The 27,541-nt window shown below is 46.2% G+C and overlaps 1 protein-coding gene across 2 annotated transcripts in view; it reads left to right on the forward strand.

Annotated features, from left to right (window-relative positions):
* The window catches only part of RASAL3 (RAS protein activator like 3), a 160,831-nt gene that overhangs the window by 132,087 nt on the left and 1,203 nt on the right, over positions 1-27,541 (forward strand). For both annotated transcript variants that reach the window (XM_069231669.1, XM_069231670.1), the window contains exons 16-17: positions 14,140-14,327; positions 15,100-15,181. In XM_069231669.1, coding sequence (XP_069087770.1) covers positions 14,140-14,327; positions 15,100-15,181 — 270 coding nt within the window. The remainder of the gene's footprint in view (positions 1-14,139; positions 14,328-15,099; positions 15,182-27,541) is intronic.

A 27,541-nucleotide genomic window follows, 5' to 3' on the forward strand; every position in this document is an offset into this window, starting at 1 on the left:
AGAGGGGGCGGGTTGCTGTCAGACGTGTTGGTGTTGTACTGCCATGCTTAAAAACAATAAACATTTGGTTCTAAAAAAAATACCACCATCAGTCCAGAGTGCGTCTAAACTGCTCCTCTAACTCTATCTCCAAATTGTGTATGAAGGGGAATATCTTTACAGGTAAAATAATTAAAAAGACTGATATAGAAGTATGAGTGATAATGTGTGACACTCAAATGGAATATCTAATGTCAGACTATAACAGAGCGAAAATAAAAACAGTGTCATAGGATAGCTCTTACAGTCCATTAAGTAACAGGTGTGCAAATCTGCAAAGTGTTTTTTCTTGCAAAATTATTTTGCAAAACTTTGCAGACTTACGAAGTTTTACACATTTCCACATGTACATGAAAATCATGACCTTCCCTACAAATTATGTTATAGAAGATAATCTTGCACTGAAATATTCTGTATACAAATTCCCACTGTGTATTTAAATATTCTGCATGTGGGCATGGCCAGCAGGTGAACATGGCGAGGGCCTAAGATTCGAGTTACTGCAAAGGCCTGCATTCCTCCCCATTTATTATTAGGCTTGGGACCCGCTCTCCTTTGAAATCAGGCCCTGCGTGAGGCGGTGACGATGGTTAGCACCTGGGGTTCACTCCAGCCTGTATTTGCCCTCACTGAGGTAAGCAGACAGGTGGCGCGGGTGTGGTGAGGAGGCCTACATGGAGCCGCACGGCTGCATCTGCCATGAGCAGACTGGTCTTTGGGACCGGAGCCAGTGAACCAGTGACTTAAAGGAGACAGCACCTTGTGGTGCCAGTGGTGACTCCTGACCCCCACCCCCAGCACATTAAAAGACAAGAAAAGCAACACAGCTGTAGGATTGCGACTGGTATATGGCTGCACAGGATGTGGTTCAGCCACCCCTGGGCTCCCACGGAGGGGCCCTACAGCTGAGCCAGGGGGGTGCCTGGGTGACCCCCCCCAGAGTAAGTCACCATCGAGGAAACGGTGGACAAAGTCACTATGAGGTGAGCGCTGTGACCGGGGGTGCCTGTGCAGCTGCGGCAGGTCCCTCAACTTGGAGCTGGCCCGGACTGTCAGTTGCACCCCTAGGGACCGCTGATAGACAGACTTGCCTCGCATTTCTCCCTGGCACCTTGAGCCTTACAGAGATGCACATGAACCCCCAGTTCAAACCAGGACCTACTAAGTTGCAAGGGACATCAGAGCCAAAGCCCTCCCTCTCCACAGTACCCCTGAAGGTACACCAAACACTACATGGGGGTTGGCCCCTGGAACTGCTGGACATCACCACCACCACAACAGGTTGTCATGTGGGAAGGGATACCCTAGTGATGGCAAAGGAGCATCTGGCCAACCTCCCACAAGAAACAATGGTGCCTTTCCAGTCACCTGTCTAGGGGCATATTGCATCTGGCATGGTACCAATGCCACCAAGCTCCAGGGTGTCGTCTAGCCCCAAATGATCTAGCCACGTTGGGAGGCAGATGCAAAAAAGACATCTCTGTTAAGTCCATGCTACAGAAGGCCTCCACCCGCTGGCTAATGAGAGACTCCTTACCAAGTATGGACTATCCCACAGGTGATCAGAAGCCCCACTTGGTGCACTTGAGTATAACCAAGGACTTTCTTCTGGTGGCATTCCAAGACCTTAAGGATAAAATCCTCACACTGAAGTTGGATCTATGTGGGGATTTACAGGAGCTTCGCCAAGATGTCTCTGAATTGGGCTCCAGAGTGGAAGAGGTGGAGAAGGGGCTACAGGAACAGGAAGACAATTGTGATAAACTCTAGCAATGGATGCTCCCATTAGAACATCACTACCAACAACGCCAAGATAAATATGAGAATCTGGAGAATAGATCACACAGGAAAAATGTATGCATCTGCAGCATCCCTTTAGAAGTTCAACCCTCAGACCTACCTACGCAGGTCCAAGACCTTTTTGAGGCAATCCTGGAGGACCCGGTTTATCTGGTATCCGCTTAGATAAAATGCACAGTGTATCCTAAGGCGTCTGGCCGGAGCCTCAATGTCAGATGAACTCACACAGGCCCACTTCTTTGAGGACCAAGAATTCCTCATGTCCAAAACCTGCGAGGGAGGCCAGATCTCCTTCAGTTGTGCCACACTGCAACTATTTCAGGATTGGTCGCTAATCACTTTAGCTAAACGCAGATCCTTTAAACCCATCATGGACTTTCTGTGATCAGCAGAGATCAAGTATAGATGGAGTCACCCCTTCAGGCTTCTCTACCAGTGGGAAGGCAAAGCTAGACCCATCACACCTCTGGAGGTGGCCAGGAAACCCCTGAATGTGACTTCACTGAATGAATCGGCAGGATCCCAGAAGCCGGAAAGGACACAAACATGGAGTGCCGATGAACCATCATCCATCAGGCCCTCCTGTCCTGGAGGCCAGACACTGAGGAGATAGAGGCTGCAAAAGAGAGACCCCTGTCCCACTTATGTCAGACTACAGGGAACGGCCTTGAGCCACTGACAACCAAGGACCTGCAACTAACCCCTGGTTAGCCTAGAGAACTGGAGCCCCCTGTAAACACACAACAAGTTGATATCCCGACACCCAGGATTACTAAGGGTGGATGGGAAACCCAGGGAGGACTACCTAGACACACACAAAAGACAATAACCCTCTGAGACTTAGACTACACTTCTCCTTGCAGATTCAGTTTCTGGGACCGCTATAACCAGTGCACCCATATAGGCTCTTTTCCGTTCCCAGATGTGGGACGCTCATTTTTGGTGTCTGTTCATTTTCCTTGTTTTGGGGTTGGTTGGGGAATACAGACGTTTACGACACACACCCTACACAGCACTATTTACAGACCCACTCCCCCATACCATGGTGCCTGTGACCCACCTTAGCCATACCTACAGACTCACCATTACCATAACTCCCACTTTATGGGTTTTAGCATAAAATTTCCAGGGCCTCAATGGCCCTACAAAGCAGCTCAATGTCCTGGGGAGCTGAAGAGGTCCAGGGCGAATATTTGTCTGCTTCAAGAGGCACAACTACTGAAAGGAGACCAGCACTGACTGCGCTCTAGATTCTTACCACTCCTATATCATGCCTCATCCCCCACCAAAGCAGCAGGGGTTGCAGTCTTACTTAGGGACCCCACGAGATTAGGTGAGCAAAGGGTTCTGATTGACGAATCAGGAGGTAGCTGTGTTTCTAAACAACTTGGAGGGCACCCCCATCGCGATAGGCAACATCTACTGTCCGAACACTGTCCAAGAGGCATTTTTAATACCCTTAATAGAAAAAATAGCTTGCGCCACAGACCAACTTCACCTAATTGGGGGTGACCTCAGTTGCATCATGAACAATAACCTCAACAAGTCACAACAGAGAATCAGAGGTATGTCAACTTTGTCTGCCGAAGGTAGAGTTATCCTCCATGAATTGGGCCTGGAGATGCCACCACCCACTGCTGACGGACTATTCCCATTACTCAGAAACCCATAACACCTATGCCAGATTTGAATACCTGCTGATAGACCAGCGGCTCCTACCCCAATTAGATGACATTTCCCAGGAACCAGTGACACTCTCGGACCACAGCCCAATTCAGATGTTGTCTCATGGCCCAGCCAGAACTTGACATGTAAGCGGAATGCCTGGAGATCGAATGAGTCTCTCCTGAGGGACCCAGGGGTACGGCATGAGATAACAAACTCCATACAAAAATACCTCAAATTCAATCATTCAAGGGCGGTAAGCCCCCAAATGGTCCTGGATGCCCTGAAAATGGTGGTGAGGGGGTGTTCATCAGACAGAGAGTCAGCTGACTTAAGCAGATGGGAGAGGTCAAGCTCATTCAATTCAAGAATGTTTTGCTCAGAGCAGAACAACTCTCTAAATAACTCTGGCGGAATCTTACCACATTCTGCTGTCAAATCCTCTCTCTGGCATATGACCAGGCCCACTACATCCTAGCACGTTTGGGCACCTGATTATATGAGGGGGAAGCTAAGGTGGGCTACGACTAGGCAAACAAATTGCGTGCCCAGTGGACCAAGGGCTATCTCTGGGTAAGTTGGCACTGTATGACCCTCAGAGGTGGAGAAGGCGGACACCTTCCACAAATTCAACAGTTCTGTATATAAAGCTGACCAATCTGACACAGAGGCCAACATGTCTATGTAGAGTCTCTCTCCCTACCATGCATGCTGATGATAGAGAGGCCATAGATAAGCCCATTTTGCAATCTGAGATTTTGACGGCCATAAAACACCTGAAACTAGAAAAGACCCCAGCCCCGAGGGCTGCACAGACGCATTTTATAAGCACTGTGCCCCACTGATAGCTCTTCTACTCAGGGGCATAGCTTTGTCAGTAACATGGGGGGGTGAGATTCAGACTTTTCCAACAATCACACTGGCATATAACGTTAAAATATACTATACGATAAGCAGGGTGCATTTGAGGGGCTAAAAGTGCAGTAGAAAGGGAGAAAAATGTGGATTGGTAAGGGGACTAAGTGAGAGAAAACACAATATTTTGTTAAATTAAATAACCAACAATTTTTTAAGACATTTAAAACAGAGAGGGAGAAAGTGTGTGTGATTCTGTCTGCGTGTATGTAAAACAACCTGTTGAAATCTGACAGAAACCTCACAATAAATGACTGATAGCCCCTCTACCCAAGTATTTACCAGAAAATATATTTATTAGGTGGGTGTTACACCCCAAACATGCTCCTCCCCCAAGCGACGCCCCTACTAACTGAGGTCTGCAACCAAATGTTCCAGTCTTGCGGGCTGCCCCGATGATGGCGAAGTCTTAATGGCGCTTACTGGCATAACAGCTAAAGATCTGATCCATTGTCAATCCTACCGGCTCAGCTCAGTCTTAAAAGTAGACACCAAAATTATGGCTAAAGTCTTGGTGACCCAACTGGAGACATACCTTCCCAATCTGATCATCGCAGATCATACGGGCTTTGTTCCATCCAGATCTACAAGGACAGCACCAAATGTGCCCTACATGTCACAGATCTTGCTTGTAGATGTCTAGAGAAGCAGTTTTGCCTTCTCCTGATGCTGAGAAAGCATTTGACCAGGTAGACTGGTCTATGCCGAGGGCTGCAAGACAAGGAGAGATTGGCATGCTTTGCTGCACACTTCCGGGTTTGGATCAAACCACTTTATGACTCCTGCTGGTCTGGAGTTAGCATTAATGATACCAAATCTCAGGTCTGGATCCAAAGGGGCACCAGACAGGGCTGTCGACTTTTCCCAATGCTCTTTGCCCTGTACCTAGAGCCTCTTCTACAGAAAAGTTTAGAGGATGAGTGAATTCAGGAAGTGCCTTTTCACCAGGAGGCCTTAAAGGCAGCGGCCTTCGCAGATAATATCTTGCTGTCTCTGAGGGACCCAGACAAATCCTTGCAGAATCTTTTGCCACTACTGGCAGAATACGAGGCACTGGTAGGACTTAAGTTTAACTGGGGGAAATTACTGGGCATGGTGGGGAGAGTGCTTTGCCACAAATTTCAGTCTGTGACCCCCTATTGTTGGACGCTTGAATCCCTTCCATACCTGGAAGTGAGTCTGACCCCAGATCTCTACACTTGTGCAAGAATCAATTTCAAGCCCTTTCTTGGGTAGGGAGATTAGCCTCTTTTTTGTAATGACTGCCTTCTCCAGATACTGTGCATTTTCTAAGCCCTCCCACTGTCCCTGCAGAAGGTAGAATACCGCAAGTGAATGACATTTGCAAATCCTTTAATTGGGCTGGAAAGTGACCTTGACTCCAATACATTACCAACATGAGGCACCCAACATAAGGTGGAGGGGGGGGCTATGAATCCCCAGACTTCACTTTTATTACCTGGCACCCCAGATGCGATATGTGGTGGAACGGCTACAGGCGAGACAGATAAACCCTGGTGCTTTATAGACAAGAACTTAACTGCCAGGCCATTGATGGAGATCCTGTGAGTCAGAGGTGCTGGAATCTCTACACTTCCCCAATCACGAGGGACACTCTCCAGGCCTAGCACTACCTTACTTGCTAGAGAGCGATAGCCGCCTACCCATTGCCTTTGACCTCGTAAAATGGCAACCAAGACTTCTCACATGGCCTGGGGAGATCCACATTTCAGATTTGGATTACAAATGGCTGTTACCGCCTTACAGTCTTATTCCATAAGGGCTCCATCTACCCCTTTGAAGACATTAGGCAGACATACAATCTCTTGGAGCATCTAAGCAATACAACCACATCACTCAGTTTAACAAGACAACTGACATTCAAAAGGTCATATGAGTCTAAGACCAGTCCTTCTTGTACTCCAAAATCTTCTTTTATTGTGAATTGTCAATTCCATTCATATTCCAATACAATTCTTAGCTTCAATTATTCACACTTGACAGCCAAAACGTTCTTCGTCACCAAGTGACTTTCTCAAGGCTGAAAGTACAAAATTAACATGTGTACATAAGCCTAGTATACTTAAATTTAATTGACCATATATCGTGTTTTGGAAAAATTGTGAAATGCCTATACCAAGTGCAACAATATATTATATTCCAACAAGATAGTGGAATGCCAACACCAAGTGTATTCATTAGCGTCATCCTATGTTTATATCTTAGATGAAAACAAGTAAGAAACACCCATAGTGCCAACTTTGCCAAAAGAATTGTGAGATCAACCAAGTAAACAGAATACCTAGATCCACCAAACCCCGTGATATAGAAGAGGGAAAGAGTATCTCCAGATCCAAATGACTAAGCAGCAAATCATCAAAAGACCATTATCATATATTCACATCTGTAATGTAGTTCCCTTGTATGTCAATATATGCATAAAATCAATTATTTCTCAAAAGCGAGTCCAAAACTGTTTATCATCAAAGGAACTAGTGCATCCAAAGTTATAATTCAAGGTCCAAGATACGCCCAGTAACCTGTCAATGAAAAAATGTGTATACTACTGCCTACCAACACCTAAAGGCAGCATATATTACATATCATAGACCCAAGAGTAACTGGCATGACTCTAGCAAAAACATAACCAGACCGCAACAGGTCAAATAAAAGGCCTCTAGTAATGAACAGAGAACCTGTATCCTACAGTACATACACAAGTCATTATATGAGTTTGTGTGACCCCAAATGTATCTGAACTTTAGTATACTACCCTTCACATAGTCTAAACATACAGACGCAGTGTCTTACCGTATCTGAGTCTTCCTGTCAAGTTCTACTGCATCTTTCGGGAACATTACAAACCAGATTCCCGGTACGTGCTTAAATAGACTCATCCATGGAAATTGAAATAGGACTACTAATCATTTCAAGAATGGTGGCCATCTTGAGGTGGGGAGGTTACACACAGTACCATCAAAGCGCTATCATGAACTACCCCTGTCTTGGTGCAAACAACCAAAATCGTGAATGTACTGCAAATTCTACTGGATCTAATTGCGAACCATTGCAAACCGGGTCCCCAAAGCGTACTTAGGAAAACATATCTGCGGAAATGTAAGTAGGACTACTGATCATATCATAATGGTGGCCATCCTTAAGTAGGGAGATTGTACAAAACATACCAAACACTGGGGCATATTTATACTCTGTTTGCGCCGGAATTGCGTCGTTTTTTTTGACGCAATTCCGACGCAAAACTAACTCCATATTTATACTTTGGCGTTAGATGCGTCTAGCGCCAAAGTCCATGGAGTTTGCGTCATTTTTTAGCGTGGACACCTACTTTGCGTTAATTATATGCAAGGTAGGCGTTCCCGTCTAAAAAAATGACTCCGAGGCATGTGCGCCGTATTTATACTCCCGGGCAAAATTCACGCCCGGGAGTGGGTGGGTCAAAAAAAAATGACGTACGGACGCTTTTGCGCCGTTTTTTAGCGCCTGGAAAAGGTAGGCGTTAAGGGATCTGTGGGCTCGGAAGGAGCCCAGAGGTGCCCTCCCATGCCCCCAGGGACACCCCCTGTCACCCTTGCCCACCCCAGGAGGACACCCAAGGCTGGAGGGACCCATCCCAGGGACATTAAGGTAAGTTCAGGTAAGTCATTTATTTTTTTTTTGTGGCATAGGGGGGCCTGATTTGTGCCCCCCTACATGCCACTATGCCCAATGACCATGCCCAGGGGACAGAAGTCCCCTGGGCATGGCCATTGGGCAAGGGGGCATGACTCCTGTCTTTGCTAAGACAGGAGTCATTTCTATGGGGTTTGGGAGTCGGAAAAAATGGCGCAAATCGGGTTCAGGCGAAAAATTTGCCTCAGCCTGACTTGCCCCATTTTTTGACGCCCAAGCTCCATATCCCCCTACGCCGGCGCTGCCTGGTGTACGTTGTTTTTTTCCACGCACACCAGGCAGCGCCGGCGGCTAACGCCGGCTAACGTCATTGATTAAATACGGCGCCCGCATGGTGCTTCAGAATGGCGTTAGCCGGCGCTAATTTTTTTGACGCAAAACTGCGTTAGCGCAGGTTTGCGTCAAAAAGTATAAATATGGCCCACTGTCTTTAACTAACCCTTTATTTGTGGGAACCACCAAAATACCATAGGTGAGTGCAGCATGCAGTAACTAAGTGCTATATTATCACTCAACAGTGATGTGATACAGTCCTAAGATCACTATACAGCCGATTTTAAAAACTGCAAATATGTTCTTGTCAGTGTACACTAAAAAGGGGGTACATTGTCACAGTAATACAAACAAACATATATTCAGAGATGTGTTCCGTCAGTGATCCGATCCCAGAATGGGTCTACCTGGGGAAAATATGCCAGTTTTATGCACTTTAGGTAGTATGTAAATACATGGTGCGCATGGTAAAGAGTTAAGCTTCCCCAGTCACGAGGGACACGCCGCAGGCCTGGCACTGCCTCACTTTGTAGAGAGCGATAGCCACCTACCTGTTGCCTTTGACCTTGTAAAATGGGAACCAAGACTTCCCACATGGCCTGGAGAGATCCAAATTTCAGATTTAGAATACAAATGGCTGTTACTGCCTTACAGTCTTACTCCATAAGGGCTCCACCCGCTCCTTTGAAGACATTAAGCGGACATACAATCTCTTGGAGCATGAAGGGTTTCTGTATCTGCAGTTCAGGCATTAGGTACTTCATCTCCCTGTGTGGGCAACAGCCACAAGACCCCTTGCATACTTTGCGAAGTTTTTACAAGGCCTTACCTCCTCGGGACATCCGCTCTTCCAAATATACGCTACCCTGCTCCTTCAAGCTACCTAAAAGAGCCCACCCTACAGGAAGGACTGAGAGGAAGATCTGGGGGTGGCATTGAACAACAAGCAGTGGAGGGGCCATTCAAACATGCATGACAAACTTTGCCAAACATGCTCAGGACCGAGAGGTACTCTATAAGATATTTTATAGAGGACATACACACCAGTGCAACTCCATATCATGAACTTTAGCACATCTAAGGACTATTGGCGAGGATGCGGAGGGACGGGAACATTCTTCTACATTATGGGGTCTTGCCCACGCGTGGGGGGATATGGGGAGGAAGACCTGGCACCCATAGCAGACATAGAAGGGCTGGCCCTTAATAGTGATCCGGCACCAATCCTATTGGGCCTCCCCCAGGAGCAAACATATCCTCTTCCTTCACGTAATGGGAGGAGAATCTTTCAACTCCTGCTAGCAGCCAAACAGACTATATTAAGCTTGTGGGGGAAAGACCTTTTTCCCAAAACCATGATGTGGCTACAGAACATTTGGCTTCTTAAGGCACATGAAAAGATAGTACTTCACCTCCAGGATTAAACAAACAAATTCGACAGAATGTTGGACCCCCTCCTGGAATACCTCAACTAAGAAAACAGAGACCTGACATGCCCTAGACGTCTACAGGCCTTGGGCCTGCTCGCCCAAAGCAGAGCTGGTGCAGTAGGCGGACTTTGAATGTAGTTCTGTCAACAGCTATTAACTTATTTCTTGAATTGGGGTGATGTCAAGGGGGAGGAGGGATGGGAATGGGAGCTGGGAGCTTTTCTGTTCTGGTGACTTTTTCGCCTTGGATTTGTATATCTTGAAAACACTAATAAAAATGACTGAAACCAAGAAACATTCTGTAAAGAGTAAAGTCACTGAAAATGATCGTGCAAGGCCCAGAACCACTTTGCATCAACAAAAGTTTAAAACATGAAGGAAACAATCCAAAACTTCACAAACCTTTACTGCCATACAAAAAATGCACACATTACTAAATATTACTACAGCGGACATCCAAAGAATATCACAAATGTAAAGTCCTGATCCTATTCTTTCTAACAATCTTTGACTTACAGCCTCAGATAGCTCCCTGCTTTGCAGTTCAGTCTTGAAGTTGGCACTGACAACTGGGCAAACTAAGGGAACTCTCTGTGGTCTCATTGGAACAAAGGTTGCATAGGAGATTGAGGAATAGAAGAGGTACCCCCTACCTTAGGGAAGAACAACCAGGGTGGCGGAAAACTTATGAGAAGACTTAAGTAGCTGGATAGCACACACCCCTTGGTCGTGAACCAAAGTAAGGGAGCCCCTTGAAACTTTAAACACCAGACACAAGGGATGCAACAGCTCAGGGTTGAAGACCCAGATGGAGAGAACTGCTGAACTGCTTACTCGAGCTGAAGGTTAGGGATGGTGCAGTAGCAAAATAAGACTACCAGAAGACTGTGAGGTACTCAGTCGCAGATATGGAGAAGCAATGAGAGCAGAGTAAAGAAGGAGCAATTTTGTGGCTATGGGTGGCAGCCAAGCAGCACCAAAGAACATAGGAAATACTTGGGTCTTACACTGTGACATTTGCGGTGCAAGATTGAGAGGGGATAGCTTTTAGCATAAAATAAGATCATTTTAATACTGCAAAAGAAGCACTGGATGGTCTTGTGAGTCAGTGAGAAAACTATGCCTGCTTTGGTGGGAGACAATGAGAAACAAAGGGTTGCTTGTCTTGGGCATTTTCAAAATTGGAAACTGGCTATTTTGAAGGAAGATGATCTAGGCTTACTGGTCTGGCCCCATGGCATTAGGCAGCACTAGTGTGAAAAAACTGCAACACAACAGAGGAAATCCAAAAGAGTAATCGAAGCTCCCAATGTATGCTTCCCTTAGCAACAGCTCCACTGGACTACCACAAGTCACCTGAGTACCTACCAACATGGTGAAGAGGAGATTCACCAGGACAACTAACTAACTTTGTTGGATTGATGGAATCCCCTGCCTAGGACCACCATGCCTGCCATGGCAGTTGTGTGCAGCCAAATCTAATGGCTGTTACACAGGAACCTTTGCTATGGCCTAGGGGCCCAATGACAGGATAGACACCTGATAAAGGGTTTTCAATCAGCATAGCCTGCTGAGGCTCCATGTATGGAAACCCTGCACTTTGTCTCTCTCTAAATGAACCAGAATAGCAGCAATGTGTTGCAACACTGAAGATAAGATGGCAGCCATTGATGCTGTGAAACTGGTAGGGGGTGGACTGGAGGGCCTTACTAGTAAAGTACTGGATGTGGAATGTGAGGAAGGGAATATGATGTGGAGCCTACCGTCACTGGAGAACAGTTCAATGGAGGTTACTACCACTGTGCACAGCTTGACATCCTTCAAAGTTAATGCGATGGAGGAGAAATTCTGTTCCTGGATTCTGAAATTGAACAGCTGGACACCATGTGGAGTAGGTCCCTTTTGTGGGTCCAGGCATCTCCTCCGTAAATGCAGGCAGAGCTTTTTCCAATTGAAGTACTGAAGCTGTTGGTTAATTTGCTGGAACTTGAGGGGAATCCCGGTCATGTGGTTGTGAGGTTGATATATAGGCTTCCTCTCTCTCTGGAATTGAGAGGAGAATACCTCGGAAGTACTTTTTTAAAGTAAATTCATTCACCTGATTGAGGCGGCAAAATGTTCATGACAGCGGTCAAGAAAAAAGTGGTGTAAATGAGGGACAGCTTTCTCCTATTTTTCACCAACTTCATCCTTGATACTTTGAAAAGGAAGAAAGCATTGGTGGACGTAAAAAAGAAAATTAGTGTCACTTGTGCTCGTAGCCTCAGTGATCCACTCAAAGACCAAGGGGCTTCCCAGAGTGAAACTGATAGTGGAGAAAAACAGGAAAAATAAAGCGGCTTTGCTTCTTTTTATTCCAAAATAAATATACTCACACTCTCCTACTAAAATATTATACCACTCAGACCTCGGATGCCATATTCAATTTCAACGCACAATAAAAACAGCCATATCAGTGCTGTTCAGCACCCAATAGTAACCACCATCAGTATAAACATAGTCTAGTAGACCACTTTGTGTACTGTAAATTCATCAGGTTAGTTCATTATGAAAGTGTGAGTATATTGTTTTCCTGTGGGGGATATGGCAGTCAAAAGATGTCTGTATATACATCATTGATAATAATATATGGTAAAAATTATATATATACTTTGAAACTTGGAATAAAAAGAAAGTAGAAATGTCTGCATCATTGTAAGTTGTTTTGCATGACTATTTTTTAAGTGACGATCCCAGCTAGAGGGCACATTGATGGAGGTGGGTTGCTTTCCATTTACGAGCTTGTCATCCATCCTGCAAGTTTGACTGTAGTACATGAGGGGAAACGTCTCCCCTTCTCCCAGGTGGACACCACAGCAGCCTTCCCTCATGACATACCGGCTCTGATGAACTGCAGACTACATTGGGTGTCTTAGGATCTTTCGGGGTATTTGGACAAAGGTTTCTTGTTATAGGGACTGGGGAACTTCTCACAGGGTGTCTGATTTTTGTCGCTTTGCTCCGCTCTTTCCCTCCTTTCCGGACCCTTTTTGTCTGTCTGTGTTTTTCTGTTGTATCAACATGCGGGAATAGTCTATTTGATATGTTATGGTTTTAAAATTTTGGGGACATAGTGATTTTCATTTGTTTAACATGTTTTAGTACTATAGCTTGATTTCAGCAATGGCATCAATGAAGAGATTTACACCTAAATGAGGCACACAACATGCAAGTTTGACAGGTTGGAGCCCCACATATAGACTGCGGCGCTTCTTAATCACCAAACTCTACCTGAGATGCCTATTGTTTAGAGTATGGGATTTATAGACAACCACAAGAATGCTGTACACTGGGTGATAAACGTAGGTTTGGGCAAACCAGGTCCATACCAGTTTCTCAGGATAATCGCTAACTACATGTAGGTTTTTCATCTGGAGTCACTGTATGTAAATTTATCCTACATGATTATTACAAAACTTGGCAAAGATCCAACTCCATCCCCCTCCTGGCCTCGGCTTAACACGTCTGTTTAAGATAATAATTTGGTGCATGTTCTGTTTACTCTTGTGACACACTTTCAGCCATTGGCACAGAGTAACAGTGTCTCTGGTTATGCACACGCTGCTGAAAGTAAGGCTCAGAGACAGAAATTCCTCTTGCTTCCAGGAGAGAAATAAACATTTAGGAAACAATCCAATAAAATCTACACTGGGTATGTAATAAACGGTGCATTCATTAATTGGAATCCCGCCACATCCTTAATAATTAAAATGTAATAGTTTTCTCTCCATTTGGATCAAATTATGTTTCTCTCAAAATTTCACAAGATCAATGGATTTCTCGAAATTTCCAAACTAATAACAAACATTTTATTGAACCTGAAAGCCTGTCAACTGTTTTCTTGTTTTTCGTTTTTTTCTTCTCCTTTACCTGTAAATGAGTTAATTCGGATGAACATTATAATCAATACTCTTCCTATGCTGCACAGTATAGTAGGTTGGAAAAAGCAATGTCACTGGTCATGATGTAAGAACAGTGTGTAGCAAGGGGAGCCTGAAGTCAATTATGTGACTGTACTACTGAGCAGCCAAGCAAGGGTGCAACAGGTGCAATAGCGGCAGGGCCCGAGGCCTGAGGGACAGACTGAACCCTGATTATTGCTGCATGTTACTACCTAAACAAAAGACATAGGGCCCATTGTCTTTGCATGTGTAGCGGCACAGGGCGCCCTTGCTATGCCACTGCAGCCAAGTTGTGCAATCTTGAAATTTTATCAGAGAACAATGCACTAATGCAGATAACCCTTTTGGAACGAACATGTTAGGAACCTTACACTGTGTAATTTCAGTACATGAAGCGGATCACAGAGTTGCAGAAAGAGCTGCAGATGACCAAGGAAAGGCAGCAAAGCCTGGAGGCCAGAGTCGAAGAAATGATGGGACAACTAGTGGCACTGCACGAGCTTCAAGACAGCGAGCAGAGACTAACTGACTCACCCAAGCAAAAAGAAAACCACCCGGAGCAAAGACATAGCAGGTAAAAGGGGGAAGAAGGAGTGGTGCAGTACAGCAGTGTGCCTTCATTATTTGATCGGAGAAGTAACAATGCGCTGTAGTACGTACAAATCAGATAATTTGAATAAAATCATAGAGCACAACTTAGAGTTTGGCAGACTGGTGCTCCATCGCACATGTGACCGTGTACCCTCTCACCAAGCTCTCAGTCTGCCTGCCTCACTCACAGATGAATGAAAGGTGTTTGTCAGTGGAGCCTCATTTGCTTCTTCAATGGAAAACTTCCCCAGAGGGCCTAACGACGTAGGAACTGTCTAGAAAGGACATTACACCACCTGCCCTATTTAAGGTGGATGGTGAAATGTCCTTTTTTTTTTGTCCGTCAAAGCCATAAAAAACCTTGCGGTGAGGGACAGGAAAAAAAACAATAATGACCCCTACACCATGAGGGGAAAATCTGAAAGTATGGAAGAATTTAGTTTAAAGTTTTTCAATAAGAAACTCCCACTTTGGGAGTTTATTTTCTTTAAAAATCAAAAAAGTTAAAAGTTTCAACAGCAGCAGTCCACCAAAATATTTGGACCTTGAAGGGAACCGCCATGGTGCTGGGTCCCTTCAAGATGCAAAAATGACCACTGAGTCTTCTTTACATTTGACAAGTGAAGTACCATCCATCAGACTCAAAATCAGGCCCTTAGCATAAAAGGGTACATGTCTAGATTGTGGGGGGGGGGGGGTGAATTCCACATTAACCTTTACCCCCATCTTCAGAGAAATGTTATTTTTACTACCAGGTGTGCCTCCGCTGAAGAGAAGAAGAGAGCACAGCCAAGAGAAACGCCTCCCATTGACACAGAGCGAAGGATCATAGGTCTGGTAAGTGATGCTCAAGAGCACATGCAAAAATTAGCAAGGTAAACAGAAAAGCTTGTCTCAAAATGGGATAAGAGCTTTAGGGGAAATGTACCTAAAAGAGCTTTTCGGAAAGACACCCACAGGGCATTTTAAAGACACTGTACCTCAAACAAGCTTATTGGAAATAAGACCAAGTATTTTATACACTTTGATCAAAACACAATTTGTAGAAAAGCAAAGGAGTGCCTTTATATGAATCGACCTTAAAGTGCTTTCTGTCATACAAACTAATGCCGAAACACTTTATAGGACAACAGATCCAGAACGTGTCACACAAACTATCCAAACATGCATTTTACTAATATAGAGTATTTAATAACTACTGCATCCCAAAACACTTTACACAAATGCAGTCCTGGAACTTTCATTCCAAGAAAGGCCGACTCTGCATCTACATCTTTTTTTAATTTGTTGGTGATCAACAAGAGCAATACTTTCAGTATGGTTGGTGAATCAAAACCATCAATACATACAGCTCGTTGAGCACTAGAGTGGGCATTCATTTTACAGTGTAGAGGTTCAGGAAAGGCAAGGAGAGACAAAAAAGAGGGTACAGCCCAGTCATTGGGAATGTGGCACTATGACTAATTATAAGTTTAGGTCCAGTCTCCAGCCCTAAACCCAAATGCCCTGCCACTTCAGCTTTTGTCTTACGCCATGGCAGCTGTGGAACAGGCCCAAATGTCTTGTGGCCTAGCCTTGTCATGTTATAGTGCTGATTATGTGGCAGTGTTCTTGTTGCACAGTCTTGCATCTTGAAGACAGTTCCTGTGTGTGGGGTTACGGTCTCTGAACCAGGATATGTCACCTCGATGTTTAGCTAACAGACATAACATTATAGTTGGTCTCCTTACTGGTCTGCTACATATTCTAATATGGTCACCAGTGGGCCAGCCTATATTTCAGAATCCATGATATCTCCTACAAATATGGTCAGCATTTCAGCCAAGAAAATTCAGCAGTGCTGTTGTGAAATACACTAAGTAAAAAAAAGTAAATTGTAGTATCTTATAAGCATAATTTAAACATATGGTGGCCTTCTGAGAACAGGAGACTACCGATTTATAATCCAACCAGCGATTTCCCAGGTCCCAATGTTTTATGGCTGGTGTCAATGCATTTGTTCTAGCGATAATAATAAATGTATTATGCAAATTATCTACCTATACCCTGCCTCTTTCAGTTGAATCAGTTTTGTCTGGAGAGCAAGTTCATGGAGTTTGTCAGGAAAATTAGACATTGGGACTTAGTGGTATGCCTCATTCTGTAATGGACAAATATGCCTGAAGGTGTAGTGTCTCCTCTCCTCTTAAACTGCTCCATGGTAAAGAATGTTCGATCATGATATATGTTTCCCACCCGCGATATACCTCGGAGAACTATTATCTTCATGAATGCGCCTTCCGTGCTTAGTGCTCTGTTGCCCAAGTGAATAGTTGAGCAAACCCAGGTTGTTAACCCAATGAATACTATAACCTGTTAGAGGAGGCTATAGTATTAAACATATCCCTGGAGTTAGGTGCCTAACAGTGCAGTTTGCAAAGTTTTTTATCCACCTAGTCTGTCTCTACTACTATGCGACATATAAGAAGGGGCAGGTAGTGTCAGTATATTGCGAAATGTGCCTGTGAAGCGAGAAAATAGTGTTGAGAATTCAGTACTGCAAATCTCCCCATCATAAAGCAAGATCAGAATATCTCATCACAGGTGAGCTTGTTTCTTGATCCACATTAGTCTGGTGAGAATTTTCGGAATTTCGTAATAAAATGAGATTTGGAAAAGGGATTGGTATGTTGGTGAACAAATAAATAAATTTAGTGAGGACAACAATGTTATTCAGGACTATTCTGCCTGCCGTTGACAATGGAAGTCGTATCCAACTGGTGATTTGAGTTGATACTTTTTCAACTGAAGGTTCTTAGGGCCATATGTACGAACACATTTTCCCATTGACACAGAATGGGAAAAACCCTTTGCTACATCTGGCCCTTAGTTATCTGTGACAACTACTTCCTTAAAGCTGTGTATTCGAATCCCTAGATGTCAAACCGATTCTCCACTCCACCTTAATGGGTAATCCAGATAAACTGTCTCAATTTAGGAAATTAAGGAGCATATCTCAGATTTATTCTCTTTAAGTTTAATGCATGAATACAAACCATATTGTAAAATTTCACAGATCACTTGTGAGAGATTAGATTCATAATTATTACAAATAATTATAAGTCATCAGCATACATAAATTGTATTAGTCATCTGTTGGTACAGGACATTCCTCTGAGAGTGGAATTTTCTGATGCAACATGCCAGGGGCTCCATTTATATAGGGTAATGGGTTCCAACAGAGCCTGTCTTTTACCATTATCCACCCACGTCATAGTGAGTTTCTCCTAAAATTGCGCAATTTGCATTGACCATTTCTTGTGAGGTGTATAGTTTTTCATAGTAACTAGTAAATATCTCAAGAATTATCTCAGAGTTATACATCTGTTGCCACTTTCTCCATTAATGACAACTATTGTGTTTTGTTTAGCCGGTTCCTTCATCAAACAGGCAAAGCATCTGGCAGGACACTATCCATCTCCATATTGCTTTATGTATGCGTCCTTCCCAAAAAAGTCACTTCTCTGTCAGCCTTGTCCCTGAAGTCTGCTGCTTTAGTTTACATCAGCCAATGTCTTTTCATCCCCATCCGAAGTGAATTTCTCTCCCACCTCTTTCAATTTCTCTTCTTGCCTCCCAAGTTGGCCTCACAGGGATTTCAATACACCAGTCTGTTTGGGGATTCTATCCCCTCTTATGACCACTTTAAATGCCTCCCATAGGGTACAGTAATATTGAATTGTCCCATGGTTAACGTCATAGTATGCTTTGATAGCTGTGGATATCTCATGGAGGAAGACTGCATCCCCCAGAGCCCCTGCCGAACCCTCTCGAAGCTGCCAATGCACATTGATATTGGTAAAATAGATGGGCTTAAGCAGGGAGTGACCAGAGGGCCTATATTACACAAGCTGTATATCCATCATTCAAAGAAGCAAGTGTATGGAGCATAACATAGATCTACTCTAGATAGAGAGCCATGTACAATGGAGTAATGGGTAAAGGTCTGTTCACCCTCAAGTATTGTTGTGCAGACTTCCCCCAGTCCTAGCATTTCCATACAATATTTTATAGCTCTTAAAGACAGCGCTGAGTGGTTATGGGTCTGACTTGGCATATTACATGTATGGTTAAGCCCCAGGTTCAAGTAACCTCCTCACAGTATATTATGTGCCTCAAGTTATCTTCAGGTATCATAGATTTCATCAAATGTGTTGGGTAAGTCGATGTTAGGGTCATACACATTTATCAGTGTAATTTGTATGTCTCGTGATGTAGCAGTAATCAATAGGTATTGCCCATTTGAGTTCATATAGTGACCTGGCTGCATTTAAAGTTGACAGATTTGTGAAATATGATAGCTACTTCATATGAGTATGAGCAATAGTGGGCCCTTACAGTTACTTTGCCTGTTATAGCTCTTATTCCCGTGGGGTATGTATATTGATTTCTAAGAGTATCCCTTTTAACTACTACACCATTGATTCTGATCCAGCAGGTTATTTTTTGTTGATACATGGTGACCTGGCGGGTGTCCTGGTTTTACTAGTCAATGTCTATGCTCCAAATGTTGAGCCCCAAGAATTATTTTCCAATCACCAGACTTGATTGGATCACATGGTTGTCGATCATATTCTTCTTAGAGGTGACTTCAATATTACCTGTGATCTCTTATTTGACACCACAGGCTCCACTGGAGTAACTAAACCCCACTCTTTACGCACACTCACAGACCTATTTGGCACTTTTCAACTTTCTGATGCATGGCGCGCCTAGCACCCGCACATGACCGACTTTATGTTTTATTCATCACCGCATAACATCTGGACACACATAGACCATTGGACCTTTCCCCCTTCGGTACTCTTATGTCTGACTGATACTGACTGATATTTTCCACCTTGCCCAAACTTTATGAGACCATTCTCCTGTAGTGGCCAGACTTAACATTGCTTCTACCACTTCAATGTTTAGGACATGCCATTTCCCGGTGAATGCTCTACAGGATGAAGTGTTTTGCAACAAGCTTCGAGAGGCCATTGCTGAAAACTTTACATTGAACCCTAACTCCGTCCAGCACCAATCCATATTGTGGGAAGCCTTCAAGGCATACACGAGAGGCATCTGTGTAGCTAAGCACTCAGGAGTACTTTGTGCTATTCGGGCAGATCTAGCCAAGGTGGAGAAACAACTTACCAGTATCAGGCAGATCCCACATCCATGCTTCCACGATTGAAGCTTTTGCATTAATTTCATGCCCTAGCTGCGCATGAGGTTGCCCATCTCAGTAACTATGCTAGAGCCTGTCGCTCCAGAAAAGGGGAGAGACCTGGGCGAACACTTGCTCGCCTCCTCCATCCCCAATATCAGGCCTCATGTCTCTATACACCTCTCGGGTTGATGCGCCAACCGATCCCCTGGCGAATTACCTGTCAGATATTGCTATGGTGTGGCTAGATAGCGGCCGCCAACAGTTTCTGGCCTCTCCTATTACATGCAAAGAGATATCCCAGGCCATAGATTATTTGAGTGGACCGAAAGCCCCCTAAATGGATGACTTTACAGGGGAATTTTATAAGACCTACAAGGATATCCTGACTCCGCATCTGCTTGAAGAATATGCAGAATCTTTGCAGCTCGAGACTCTTCCTTCTGCCCTTTGAGTGGCTGTTATTACTCTACTGTTGAAACCTGGCAAGTCTCCTTATCTCTGTATGTCATTTCGACTGCTATAATTGTTAAATCACCATAATAAGATATAAGCTAAGGTTATCACTACACATCTTGCCCTCCTCATGAACAAAATCATCTCTCCAATCCAGTCTGAGTTTGTTCCTCATCGCTTGCTGTGATCTCTCCAGACCTACCGGCGGCAGCAGTGCTCTTAGATGGTGAAAAGACATTTGATTCTCTTCAATGGCCCTTCCTGCACACCACCTTAACAAAGATGGGAATCCCTAAAGGGTTAGGAGACTTAGGGGGTGATTCTGATTCTGGCGGGCGGCGGAGGCCGCCCGCCAGAATTCCGCCCCCATTATACCGCTCCGCGGTCAGAAGACCGCGGAGGGTATTATGAGTTTTTCCCTGGGCTGGCGGGCGGTCTCCAAAAGACCGCCCGCCAGCCCAGGGAAAAACTCCCTTCCCACGAGGATGCCGGCTCGTAATCGAGCCGGCGGAGTGGGAAGGTGCGACGGGTGCAGTGGCACCCGTCGCGTATTTCAGTGTCTGCAAGGCAGACACTGAAATACTTTGCGGGGCCCTCTTACGGGGGCCCCTGCTGTGCCCATGCCATTGGCATGGTAACGGCAGGGGCCCCCAGGGGCCCCGCGACCCCCCTACCGCCATCCTGTTCATGGCGGCTTTCCCGCCATGAACAGGATGGCGGTAGGGGGGGTCAGAATCCTCATGGCGGCGGAGCGCGCTCCGCCGCCATGAAGGATTCCCCCGAGCAGCGGTAAGTCGGCGGGAGCCCGCCGACTTGCCGCTTCTGACCGCGGCTGAACCGCCGCGGTCAGAATGCTCGTGGGAGCACCGCCAGCCTGTTGGCGGTGCTCCCGTGGTCGGTGGCCCTGGCGGCCACCGGCCGCCAGGGTCAGAATGACCCCCTTAGTTACACTGCTTTGTCTTTCGTATAAATGGCACTCTGTCAGAACCTTTTCCCCTTTCGCGAGGCACCCGTCAGTGATAATACTGATGCTGCTTTCTCTGTTGCTATTTATCATAGCTATGGGCCCTCTTATGCGCTATTTCCAGGAGCGCGACTTGGATCATGGATTAAGGTTCCATTCAGGCCCCCTGTTAGCTTCCCTGTATGCCGACGATATTCTTCTATTTTTCCGTCACTCCTTGATTAACCTTCCTCCCCTGATAAGGGAGGTAATACGCTTTGGCGTCTTTTCCAGCCTGTCCATAAACCGGAGCAAATCTCAACTATTTCCGTTGACTGGTGCAACTACCCCATGCTCCCTTGAATACCCGCTGCACTGGTGTGTAGACCCGCCAAAATATCTTGACATTTATCTCCATAGAAATAGTGCTGAAGTGGTCCGGCAGAACTACACCCAGGGATTGACAAACTTACATCCCAGATGAATCGCTGGACTAAACTCCCCCTCTCATTAGCCAGAAGAATAGCTATCATTAAGATGACGGTCCTTCCACAATTTTTATGTTTATATTTATATCTCTTTATCCCTATTGCGTTATACAGTAGTTTTTTTGGTACTCTTCGTAGCCTGCTCACAAGACTTATATGGGCCAGCTGGCGCCCCTGCGTGAAATGTAACACACTGACTCTTCCATTCGAGCGGAGAGGATTCGCAGTGCTTGACCTGAGTCTCTATTATTTGGCAACCCAGGCACACTTTGTTTTTGTTTGGTGCCACCCTGATGCTCAGCTTCAATATCTCAAACCTGAACACACGCAGGTGCTCTCCACGCTACTGCACTAGGGACTCCTTAGAAACTCAGCGGAAGTCCGGATGCTTCCCGCTACATGCTACCATGCTACCATACTACACTGAGTATGGGACCAACGTCTGAGCATACCCTTGCCACTTAGGAGTGTACATCAAACACACAAAAGATGGTGGGAGGACTGCATGCAATATGTCTAACCACTGGCAATTGCTTGCGATTGCATTTCAACCCACGGCACTTTGCCCACCTTGCCAACTCTGTTTGGACCTAGCCATAAGCAAATCAGTCTTGACCCTTCTCAAATAGGAAGAGTCCTGCCCAAAATGCCAGACTAGGTCCTCCGTGAGCCGAAACGCAAGCAACTGAAGTTGAGTGTTGCTTGTTTCCAGTGGCGCAGTGAGCACGTCTGAGAATGTGCTTGACACTTAGGATAGTACAGGAAGCACACAAAATGCGATGGAAGGAATGCTTGCAGTTTGCCTAAATACTAATAATTGCTCAGGGTAGTGTTCCGGTCCTTGTTTTTTTGCCCACCATGCCAGCTCAGTTTGGACGCTTCAACTCTGCCGCTTCAGAGACCGAGTGCAAGTGAAACTTTGGTGCCAAGCACTCCTCAAGCTGAACGAGAAGGGGGACTGATTAAAAAAGCTGAACACCAGAGGCAGGCCAAAAATAAAATAAAAAAGGAGGCCATCCATACACGCATTAGTGCATATACTGGGAAGCATGCACTGCAGCCCTCCAGCTAATGCGCATGTCTGTGGGCTTGGGTGAGGTACACCTACCTGGACAAGCTGCCTTGGCTGGACTACTCCATGTAGGACTCAAACTTACTTCTGTCCTCTGCATTTGCTCACATGGACACAGGAACAGTAACCAACTTAAAGAAGTTGATAGAAATGTAATACCTGCATTTCCATCAACTAAAAAGTCTCCTTCAGTCCCTTGTTCTCGCCCTCTCTGCCACTTGGAAAAGCTAAAGGTGCGGAAACAAAGGTAGAGGTTGGAGTGTTTCTGAATCTGGAAGTAATTGTAAGAGCAGAACAGCTTTCTCTGAGGTCGTGGCACGTTTTATCCTGCGTTAGAAGAACTTCAGAGACAAGTAACTTGCTCTGAACTAGTGCAGCAAGGCTGCAAATGCTGCCTCTTGAGGGTTGCCAGGGGAGTAGACAAGTATATTTCGTCAAGTGCAAAATTAAATACAGCTGCCAAAAAAAATATTAGAATCAGAATAATACAGTCAGCTTTTTTTTTAAAAAGGTGCACTAGATCAGAATGTGTAGAAACATGCAGAAGAAATCGAACTTTTCTATATTTACACAAGGAGTGCAAAAGATAAACATGTTGTCACAAACATTTCCTTTCTGATTGTCAGTGTACAGCTAGAAAAACAGAGCAGAACAAAGAAAAGCCATGTTTGGCATGGCTTCTGTTGCTGTTTGCCTTCCCTTCTGCCTGACGTTAATGGTATCATTTGTGGCTGCGCCTCCCTGTCTGTGGAGCTTGCGGGGAGGTACAGGTGTATATGGTTGGGACCGGTGGGCCGCTGGTCGGCCATATGTTACCGGTCCTGTTTGTGGTTTCCTCCGGGGTGCTGGTCCTGTGCTTGCCACCTCCTGGGCTGTGTGGTTGCCTAGGAGCAGTATGGATGGCGTGGGTGTATGCTGCCTGACTTCCTGACGGGATGGAGGCTGCCAACGTGCAGAGGCAAAAGTGCTTCGGCCTGTGCCTGCTGCTGGATGTTGGCATTTTTTGTTTCCCTGACTCTCGAAATGCAGGGGTCCCGGGGGAAGTACTGCATCACGGATTGGTGCTGGGGCCAAGTGTCTTCCATGTTTGCTCCTTGTGGCCCGTTTTTGTTGCAGGTTGTGGGGTGCCTGCTTGCTGCTATGGGGAAGCACTCCCATAAACGGAAACATATGGAGCTTCATTTCTCAATCTCCACTTCTTCCTCCCCTGGTTCTCCTTCGCATCCTCGTTCCAAACGGTGGAGGGAGGACAATGAGGTCATACTCGAGCACCTGATTAGAGAGACCCTTCGGATGTTGGCAGGCCAAAGGGGACCATCCCTGAGTTGGCATCTCCATATTTGGAATCTGAGAGGGAGGAAGTATCCCCTGAGGAGCAGAATGAGGAACATATCTTTAAAGACATGTTGCCTGATCTGATTCGCCATGTTAAGGTGAATATGGGTTTGAGGATGAACTGCCGGAGACATCTTCTAGGTCCCTGCTGCGTCAGTTTCAGTGTGCCACTCCTGTTGATGTGCCAGTGCACCCTTGCATTCAGGAGGTCCTTAAACGGGAGTGTAAGGATCCTGATAAAATTATGATGCCCCACTTCATGGCAGAATTGTATCCCTCGCACAATATGCTGAAGGATTTGCCAGACTCAATTCCCATTGTTTTCTTTGTGGCCAGTTTGGTGAGGCGTATGTCTGTGGTGGAGGATGCCATCATCAGGGATTCTGTTGATAAGAAGGTGGATGTCGCCCTTAAGAATGTGTATGTGGGTGCCCATGTGGCTCTTATGGCTGGGATTTATGGCACTTATGTTGTGTAGTCATTGATTTCCAACATGAAATCTCTTTTTAGAGCCCTGGATGAGTCCTCTGACTATTGTGGAGTGCTGGAGCACATTGAATGCCAAGTAGATATCCCGTCTGATGTGTCTTTGGATGTTGAGAGGGCTTTGGCACGCTCTGAGAGAGCTTCTGTTGTGACTCGGCATAATCTGGTTCTGCAGGACTAGAAAACTGATGCAGCCAAGAGGTCTTCTGCTCTACTGATGCCTTTCCAGGGGTCTGTCTTGTTTGGCGCTGAACCTGAGAATTTTCATAAACTTTTCAAGGAGAAGAAACATTCCTCCTCTCTTAAGTCCTTGCCTGTGGATCGTCAGCTTTCAAAGTGCAAATCTATGTTGCGCTAACCTTCCAGGCAGCAGTTTGTTTGATCCCAGGGGTGGTTTTTAGATGGACGTGGCCATGGAAGGAAACCAAAGCCACCCCCCCAAGAAACCTCACTGCTGACTGTATGGTGGTGTCAGACATCACGGTGGGGGGTCACTTGCAGCATCTTCTAGAGCCCTGGCAGGGGTCTACTTCAGATGTCTGGGTTTTGGATATTGTGCAGAACGGTTACAAGATCGAGCTTGGAAGTTCCCTCCCTCTTCAGGGGTGAGGCTGACACCTTGGCCTGTCAACAGTGGGAAACGCACTGCTTTAGTCCAGGGGATTCACTCAAAAGTGCCATTCTAGAGGTTCTTCTAGTGGAGAGTGGGATGGGGTTTTACTCCATCAACTTCCTTGTTGTAAAGTCAACGGGGAGCTTCCGGCTGGTTTTGGACTTGGAGGCCTTGAAGAAGTTTGTGTGTCATGTCCCCTTCAAGTTGGAGACGCTGCAGTGGATCATTCCGTTGGTTGTCAGGGCTCATCTGATGTGCAGTTTCTGAGGTTCTGTGCCAGCGGTTCTCACTATGAGTTCAGGGTGCTGCAGTTCGGCCTCCGGTCGACCCTGAGGGTGTTTACCATGGTTATGGCTCCTCTTGTGGCATCACTGCATCTTCAGGGAATACACATGTATCCCTATATGGATGACTGGCTGATCCACACCCCCTGCAGGGACAAGGTTCTTTAGGATGCTCAGGCGGTGTGTGCCACCGTCCAGGCTCATGGATTCATGATCAACTGGGAGAAGTGTAAGTTGGTTCCCTCGCAAGACCTAACTGTTATAGGGGCTCAGTTTTGGACAGACCTCAACAGGGTATTCCTTCCGCCACACAGGGTGGTGGTTCTGAGATCGTGGGCTCAGTAGGTGATTGGGCTGTCTGCAGTGCCAGTGTTTGTTCACGCTAGGGTTGCTCTGCCTTCACTATCTTGTTCCTGTGCTCATCCTATAGCTGCTCTTTCCTGGGATACCAAATCAAATCAAATCAGTAAAATTTATAGAGCGCGCTTCTCACCTGTGAGGGTCTCAAGGCGCTTGGGGGGTTGGGGTGGGGAGCGGGAAGGAGGGTTACTGTTCGGACAGCCATGTCTTGAGTTTCTTTCTGAAAAGCAGGAGGTCTTGGGTCTTGCGGAGGTTGGTGGGGAGGGAGTGCCAGGCCTTGGGGGCGAGGTAGGAGAAGGATCTGCCTCCTGTGGTGGTGTGTTGAATGCGGGGGACTGTGGCGAGTGCGAGGTCGGCAGATCGGAGGTGGCGGTTGGGAGTGTGGAAGTTCACTCTTTCGTTGAGGTAGGTTGGGCCAGCGTTGTGGAGGGACTTGTGCGCGTGGATGAGGATTTTGAAGGTGATCCTCTTGTCGATGGGGAGCCAGTGAAGGGATTTGAGGTGTGATGAGATGTGTTCATGGCGAGGGAGGTCCAGGATGAGGTGTGCGGGTGTGTTCTGGATTCTCTGGAGTTTGCGTTTGAGTTTGAGTGTGATGCCGGCGTAGAGGGCGTTTCCGTAGTCTAGCCTGCTGCTGATGAGTCCGTGGGTGACGGTCTTTCTGGTCTCTATGGGAATCCATTTGAAGGTTTTTTTCAGCGTGCGGAGTGTGTTAAAACAGGAGGTGATGGCGTTGATTTGCTGGGTCATGGAGAGGGATGGGTCCAGGATGATGCCAAGGTTGCGTGCATGGTTTGCGGGGTTAGGTGCTGGGCCTATGGCGGTGGGCCACCAGGAGTCGTCCCATATGGTTTTGTTGGGGCCAAAAATGATTATTTTGGTTTTGTTGGAGTTGAGCTTGAGGTGGTTACCTGTCATCCAAATGGCGGTGTCAAGGAGTGCAGCATGGAGGTTGGTTTTGGCGGTAGGTGGGTTTGCTGGTGAGGGAGATGATGAGTTGGGTGTCGTAGGAGAAGATGGTGATTCTGTGTGGTCGGAGGATGTTGCCGAGCAAGGTCATGTAAATGTTGAAGAGGGTGGGGCTGAGGGAGGATCCTTGGGGGACACCGCAGATGATTTTGGTGGTATTGGAGTGGAAAGGAGGGAGGCAGACTTTTTGGGTTCTGTTGGTGAGGAAGGAGGTGAGCCAGTCTAGGGCTTCGTGTCGAATCCCTGTGTTGTGGAGGCGTGTGCGAAGTGTATGGTGGCAGACAGTGTCAAAGGCCGCGGAGAGGTCCAAGAGGATGAGTGCAACGGTCTCGCCCTTGTCGAATCTGGTTCGGATGTCGTCAGTACATGTGATGAGGGCGGTTTCTGTGCTGTGGTTCTTGCAGAACCCGGACTGGGAGGGGTTGAGTATGTTGTTTTCCTCAAGGAAGTGGGATAGGCGGGTGTTTACTAGTTTTTCAGCAACCTTGGCGGGGAAGGGGAGGAGAGAGATGGGGCAGTAGTTGGAGAGGTCGTCCGTGTCAGCATTGGGCTTTTTTAGGAGTGCAGTGATTTCTGCGTGCTTCCAGGGGTCTGGGAAAGTGGCGGTGTCGATTATGTCGCGAAGCTTGGGAGCGATGGTTGGGCTGGCTTTGTTGTAGATGCGATGGGGGCAGGGGTCAGAGGGGGATCCAGAGTGGATGGAATTCATTGTTATTTCGGTTTCTTCGTCCGTGGTTGGGGCCCAGGTGGTTAGTAGGTTGGGAGGGGTGTGAGGGGATATGCCTTTCTCTGCTCTTCTGCTTCAGTACACCACATCCATAGTGAGATATTCAGTGACCTTAAGGGGTACTTGGCCTGGAGTTCCAACAGACTCTACCCAAAGTCCTGACATTTGATTAGTTAAATGCTAGTTACTCACTCTGTGGTTTGGGGTTTTTGTGTGAATGAGTGAATCATTGATTGTGGGGGTTGCCTGAGTGAGTGGGTAAATGTGAAGACTGGT

Source organism: Pleurodeles waltl, chromosome 4_2, assembly GCF_031143425.1.
Source record: "Pleurodeles waltl isolate 20211129_DDA chromosome 4_2, aPleWal1.hap1.20221129, whole genome shotgun sequence".
Lineage (NCBI taxonomy): Eukaryota > Metazoa > Chordata > Amphibia > Caudata > Salamandridae > Pleurodeles > Pleurodeles waltl.